General features: G+C 41.3%; 1 protein-coding gene across 1 annotated transcript in view; it reads left to right on the forward strand.

The window, feature by feature from the left end:
- Window positions 1-7,481, forward strand: part of dtx3lb.2 (deltex E3 ubiquitin ligase 3L b, tandem duplicate 2) — a 25,906-nt gene that overhangs the window by 5,712 nt on the left and 12,713 nt on the right. The window contains exon 2 of the mRNA XM_016231594.1: window positions 2,486-3,896. Within this exon, the coding sequence (XP_016087080.1) occupies window positions 2,733-3,896 (1,164 nt within the window). The 5' untranslated portion in view covers window positions 2,486-2,732. The remainder of the gene's footprint in view (window positions 1-2,485; window positions 3,897-7,481) is intronic.

Below are 7,481 nucleotides of genomic sequence, written 5' to 3' on the forward strand. Positions count from 1 at the left end.
GAATGACACTTAATGACAGTTGTCATAAACATGCATAAAAAACCTTCATATTCATGATATGTGTCATGTCATAATTATGTAGGTGTCATGTCATGATTATGAAGGTGTCATGTCAGTCTTATGCACACCCCTTCAAGTAAAGTGTAACCCATTTATTTTACTAAACTTGCATTTTGTGCCATGCATTATTGGTTCTGTGGCAAATTGCTTCTGATGTTCTTTATTTGTCTGTCTGTTAAATAAATACATGTATAGCCTGTTTAGGTATACTTGATTGCTAAACTCAAGCAAACCTGTTTAAATAGATAATATTAAAATGAATGTTACAGAGCAAAATATGCTGCAGGACATTTTCATAACATAAAAAGTGTTGAAGTACATACCGTATTGGCCTGAATATAAGACGACCCTGATTATAAGACGACCCCCCTTTTTCCAGATGTACCTTTTGGAAAAAGGCTTTTTAAAAAACAAATCTTGTTTTTTCTCAGTAAAACACATTTTGTCTTCAATTATTTTCATATTGCATATTTTTCCTATTTTCATTTTTGTTTTGAAAGTATGGTAAAAACTGGTCAAATGCACCAACAAGAAGTTAGAAGTTAAATCTTACTGTCGTCTTCAAATCTGGGTACTGTCTTACGTTTTAAAATCACAAAGAGAGTTTGGTTCCATCAGGTTAACGTGACAGTCACGACTCATGCAGCTGTAAGCTTTTCTTTCTCTTTTGTTTTTACTCGCGATCTTTACAACATGCATTACATATTTCACGGCACACTGGTTTTATGAGTATTTGGTGCCACCTATTGTTGTGTGTGTATTATTGACACGTCAAAGTCTAGACCCTGAATATAAGACGACCGCGTTTTTTCAGATGCATTTCCAAGAAAAAAACATCGTCTTATATTCGGGTCAATATGGTATTTGAAAACTAAGGTATGTTCTTAAGTCTTCTCTTTCTGAAAATGTCATTGTTTAGCTCAATAAGATACAAAGGCAGAACAATATTGTCACGTTTACGACTGAAAATGAGTAAACTAAACAACACAACACAACACAGGTAATACCACTGAGGATGAGCAAACGAAACAGCATGTTAAACACACCACTACAAACAAACACAGCCTATAACGACAAAGACTAAAGAAACCGAAGGGTTTATGCCACATTCGAAACAAGGTTTGAAGTGGGAACATCAGAGTAGAAATGTCTACCCCTGTGGCGAGGGGGGCGTGGTTCAGCGAGGTCTGCAGCAGGAGAGAGAGCAAAGAGTATAGAAGACCAAGAGGCGAAACTCAGTAGAACGTTCCATTGCAACAGCGGCGCTCAGCAGCAGCCCTGCACTTCCGCCATTTTGGGGTGAAAGCGACTCAGCAGTACACTAGCTTCTAGCTGCCACTATGGCAAATATCAACTGCTTTGTTAAAAAAAACGCACATTAAAGCTGAAATACAGCCTGAACGATGACAACAATATCGTACAATCACTAGAGTAGTGATGATCAAATCCTTTTAACAGTTTATTTTAAAGTCTTCCCTTTTTTACACAAAGCCTTTTGCTCTCTAGAAACCATGTCAGTTTCGGTTGAAAATATTTTAAGTTCAAGTGTTAGCATTATTAACACTGAATTAATACCAACATATGAAATTAAATTAATGACAGAAAAATTAGGAATGTTGGACAATAAATATATAACAGGAATATAACAGCTTGACAGTAAACTGTTTTTGCAGTATTGTCTTACATTAATGTCAGTTAAAGGAAGACTGTAAACAAAAAACAAAAAAACACACACGTACAGCCACTTTCTGCAAAATTGTTTAATTATTTAATTATGACAGACACAGCATAATCACAGTTATAATCTAGATCATCATGTTTGTAGTGTATTCCAGGGGATTAAAATGTACAATATTTCAGACCTAGTGGAGTAACAGTAAATAATAATATAGTAAGCAATTGTAAATGTGTAAAGTTGCATAAGCTCATTACTTAGCCATATAAATCATTATTATGGTTTCTATGGCTAGGACCTGCAGTTCCTACAAGGATTTAAGTTTACTACTAAACTAAAAACAGTTAAAGTTAGCAGGTGCATAAGACAGCGCTACGTCCCACTTCATAACATACAATATTTTACACTTTTGTGAATAATCTCCTGTCAGGGTCTTTGGGAAAACGATGAAAGGCAAGATTTTTACTGTCACACTGATAGTTTTTGCAGTGGATTGCCCAACATTGCGTTCTTTTATTCCACTTTGACCTCTCTTTCGTTGTTATTCTGTCTATTTCTGTATATCTGTGCTGTTGTCCAGTTGGAATTTTCACCCCAAAATGGCGGCTGCGCTACCGAAGCGCCACCTAGTGGCTGTTACCCAAAAAGCATCAGAGTTTCACCTCTTGGTCTTCTATACTCTTTGGAGAGAGTTGGGAAGGTGAGTAAGTGGGTCTAGTGCAAATGACAAACACCTGTGTCTTGTTTCAGGAATTGGCGTGGAGAGACTGCATAAAGAGACCGGGGAATGAGAAGCTGACAGTGAGAGACAGACTGCTGACTGGTGTATGTGTGTGTGGAAACCTTTTGCTCTGGAGAGCCCCAAGTATATTGCTTATGCACTGTGTTATATTGAGCGCTGGTTGCGTGACGTTCTGTTTGTTTACTGAATCTCCTTCCTGATCTCTGACTTTGTTACACTGGTGCCGAAACCCGGGAAGGAAGCTGGAGAGCCATCATGCAAACTCCGACAAGTACGCCATTTGCGGATGTCATCTCATCCATCGCGGTCCTACATCAAGCGTTACTGGATATGCGGAGTGACCAGGAGCGTCACTTCCAGGCCATTATCCAGGCGCAACAGGAGGACCACGAGAGGTTCCGGAGCTGGATGGACCGGGAGGTTCGGGCAGAAGCAGCAGCTCAGCAGACCCCACCCACCCACCTGCCGCTGAACAAGATGGGGGCTCAGGATGACCCTGAAGCCTTCCTGGATCTTTTTGAAAAAACAGCAGAAACCTGTGGGTGGCCACGAGAGCAATGGCTGGTGCGCCTAATACCGCTGTTGTCTGGAGAAGCACAGGTGGCTGCTCAGCAATGGCCCGTGCAGAACCTCCTGGTCTTCGATGATCTCAAAAGAGCCATCATCCAGCAGGTTGGCCGAAGCCCAGAGCAACATCGCCAGCGGTTCCGTTCACTGGACCTGGGCAAGAGTGGCCGACCCTTCGTGATGGCACAACAGCTCCGGGACTCATGTTGCAAATGGCTACTGGCTGAGGGAAGCGACGTCGAGCACATCATCGACTGTGTGGTACTGGAGCAGTTCATCACTCGTCTGCCGAAGAAGACGGCAGAGTGGGTCCAGTGCCACCGACTGACGTCACTGGACTCAGCCATCCAATTGGCGGAGAATCAGATGGTGGCGTGTCCCGGGGTCGGCGAATCCCTTCCAGCTGTCTCTCTCTCTTCCCCTTTATTTTCTCCCTCTCTCCCTGCCTCTCGACCTGTCCCTCTCCACAGGTCCCGTCCTCCACAAGCCCAACCCCGAGCCCAACCCAGAGCTCCTCCCAGGGGGATCACGGCTGGGACCGATACAGCATCCGTTTTCCCGCTCTCTCTACGTCAATCATTTGGCCCACTATTGGGGAGGTCTGGGTCGGCCTGTTGGCATAGCGGGGACCTGGAGCATTTTATTGACAGGTGTCCCATGATGGAGACGGGGACAATGATCCGGGTCCCGTATCCCCCGCAGGCTGCCCCCAGTCAGGCTGGCTGGTACCAAATACCAGTAAGTATTAAGGGGGGTACCTACCAGGCTCTGGTGGATTCAGGATGTAAACAAACCGCTATCCATCAAAGCCTGATTCAGCCCGAGGCATTGGACACAAGCCGCTTAGTTCAGGTACAGTGTGTGCACGGGGACGTGGTGAAATATCCTTAAATGTCCGCTGTTATTCAATTTAGGGGACAAAATCATAGTCTGCGAATGTTTTGGAAAGTGCTACGCCACGTTTTTGTGCCATCTAGTGGTTTAGATGATAATAATATCAAAGGCTCCTTTTACCCTGGGGCGCCTTTAGCCCCATTGTACCCTACCTTTTATGTTTAGGTGCCTTTCAAAACTCTCAAGGACACCGTACAACATAAAAGGAAAGCAATAAAATACAAAACATCATAACATATTTTAGCAGTAGCGAACTGTGACTCTAGAACCTAGGCCATCTCCCCCTACCCTCGTCGGGGGGAAGAACAAACTACCAGCCTAGCTTACGGTGTCCTCATTTAAAAGTCATCTTTGACAATTCCACCTCTGAAATAAGAGGCTATTCCAGCCTTAAAGGGGTCATATGATGCGATTTCAATTTGTCCTTTCTCTTTGGAGTGTTACAAGCTCTTGGAGCATAAAGAAGATCTGTAAAGTTGCAAAGACTAAAGTCTCAAATCCAAAGAGATATTCTTTGTAAAAGTTAAGAGTCAGCCACTCCTACCTAAAACGGCTCATTCTAACACACCCCCACATATCTACCTCACTATGTGGGAAGATTTGCATAAAGCTGCCCAAATGTTCACGCAAAGAAAGAAGGCGTAACTTTTATTCTCACTGTAGTATTGTTGCCGCTGCCGCCATTTCGTGAAGACGCTGTGTGCTTCGTTGTGAAAGTGAAACTACTTTCAAAAGATGACGATATCTGCTTTGTCATGCCTAGAGCTGATCTGTGCTGGTCACTGAGGAAATACTACAACTTAGTGCTGTGGATCGCCGGATCGGCTTTCACTGTGGACAAAGCGGAGTCCAGCCTGGGTTCGTCACATGTGGTTGCCGCTCCTTCGTCTGATCCGCTGACCACACCGTTCTCGACCCCGCCGCCTCTGCTCACTCTAGCCTGGCCTCAGCTCACGCTAAGCCGGGGCTTCGGCTCACGCTAGGCCACTGTGTTTTTCGTTATTAAAGCGAAACTACTTTGTTTGGCCTTCCAAAAGAGGACACGACTACAAATCAGTGGTTAAGTTGTATTTACAACACTTTTCTAGAACAGTTTAACCCAAATATCCAGATGTGTGCAGCACATTTTATGGAGGACTGTTTACTGATCCTGGAAGAGTTGACTACAATGCCGGCTGTTCTGACTTCATAACTTTTCATATTTAAAGAGTTTGCCACTGATGATTCAAACACGAGTTTTGGGCAGTGTAGAGTAGCACTTGTTGTTTGTCATTTCTCCGATCACAAATGCAGACAGGGTTTTATGTTTACACGGTGCAATGCAACGCAACGCGTAAAAAGACAGTATAAGTCATTGTAATCAGTAATTATGTCCCCACTGGATGCAACAAATGCCTCGTTTGTAATGGGTTTTAATGTTTTTGTCTCTTCGCTCCGGCCGGGGCACGGCATCAACAGTATGGTAAGGGGCGTAACATTTCCATCTCACGCTTAAGGTATTCGGCCAATCACAGCTTTTTCAGACCGATGAGCTTTGTAAAAATCTACGTGTTTCAAAAAGGCGGGGCATAGAGGAGAAACAATGTACAGTATGTGGAAAATAATGTGTTTTTTAACTTTAAACCGCATAAACACATTTCATTACACCAAATACACAAAATAATGTTCTTTTTAGCAACATCATATGACCCCTTTAAGGCAGTCGCACACCGGAGGACAAGTGCAGCTCTGCATTACGCTGCACCACGTCTTTAATATTCACACACATTGTTTTCTATGATTGCACGAACACCGGCGACGCCACCGGTGACTGTCCGCGGATCCCAGCTACGACTCTGGGTGCTGTTCATAATCCTGCCGCGCCACAGAGCGCCTCAGTGCCACTCACATCATTTTCATTCATTATGTACATCAAATCATTGTTAATGTACATAATGACTTCATCCTAGGCAGGACGTTTGTGTATTGTGCATTTTTTCAGCAAAACATTTGTCTTTCTGTGGCTCTAATAAATTTTATGATTCATTTAGTGAGCTACAGATCGCAATTTCTCATCCCGTTTGCTGTTTTTTTTGATCCCCGAACTTTAAACTCATTGACATCACTTGCTCATTCTTGAAGTTAAGTTTTGACTGTTTTGGGAATAGATTAAATGTTTTGGACTGCCGTCTTGAACTGACGGTGTGCCACAGCGAGAGTGACTGATATTACCACAATAAAACAGCTAAATTGAAGTCAAATGCAAATCCTCATTACAAATGCATCATCACACAAAATATACAGACACTCAATCCCTCTTACCACACAAAACCAACAAATGTAATGTGTTTAAGACAATACACCATGAGAGTGCTCACAGCAAATTAGCGACGGACACTTCAAGACAAACAAGCAGTGTTTAAAATAAATATCATTGGTGCTGTGTGTGTGGCCCAGTAAATGTCCTTACTTACGTTATTTGCGGCTTCCATCATGACGTGAATAATAGCTAGTTTTATCAGCGTATATATTTTTTTCCGATAGAGATCCCACAGCGGGCGGAACTTGTCATAAAGTTAGTGATAACAAGGCCCGCCCATTTAGAGAAAAGATCAATTTTTCTGTCATTCGAAATTACTCTGCCATTGATTTACCATTGCTTGGCCCTCTGTAATTTCACAGCTGGAACTCCAATCACAGAGCCGCAGACACTAGGCGGAAACATTCAAATATGGAGAAAATGAGCGGTGTTCATAAGTCCATTCACTGAATAGGCAGATTTGGAGAAGTTGTTGTTTTTTTGTTTTTTTTAGAGAAATTATATTTATTTTATTTAGATGATGTTTGTCTAGTTATGAATTGCTTAAATAAAATTTGTAATAACTTTTTTTATTTAAAATACTATATTTTAAAACATTTATTAAAAAATTGTAAATATTGTTTTTACAATAAGTTAGGCCCCCTCTCTGAGGGCCTAGAGGGCCCTGACGGTTCCCCACTTTATTTTAGATGGCAAAAAGGTCTATATCCAATGATCCCTTTATTTATTTTTTTCTTGCTGAGCAAATACTTTTCTATGTTGGACAGACATTTTGGCCACTTGAGCAAAAACATTCTTTATACTAGACCTGTACAGCGCACACACACACACACACACACACACACACACACACACAATTGTGTAACTTTTAACTTTAATGTGCTATTTATATTTGATTTGATCTTTGATGTAACTAAATAATGCTCATTTTAGGTTATCTGAGAAAACATTTTTTTACAGTTACCAATACATTCTATAAAAATTCATAAAAAAAAATCAGAACAGTTAAATTCTTTGTAATAATATAGTATAATATAATATGAAAAAAATAAAGCAGATATTGCTCATGAATTCCCTTTTTGAGGTCAATTATTTATTAGGAATATAATATAATATAAGATAAAAACAAACTGAAGCATTTAAACTGAGATCTGTAAGCTAAATGTTTTCAAAAAACGTGAGCATGTGAATTCTTATACAGTTATCTAAGAAGAGTTTAGAGTAGTAGAGTTTGCACACTACTA

This window comes from Sinocyclocheilus grahami, unplaced genomic scaffold, assembly GCF_001515645.1.
Source record: "Sinocyclocheilus grahami isolate Dianchi unplaced genomic scaffold, SAMN03320097.WGS_v1.1 scaffold396.1, whole genome shotgun sequence".
Classification (NCBI taxonomy): domain Eukaryota; kingdom Metazoa; phylum Chordata; class Actinopteri; order Cypriniformes; family Cyprinidae; genus Sinocyclocheilus; species Sinocyclocheilus grahami.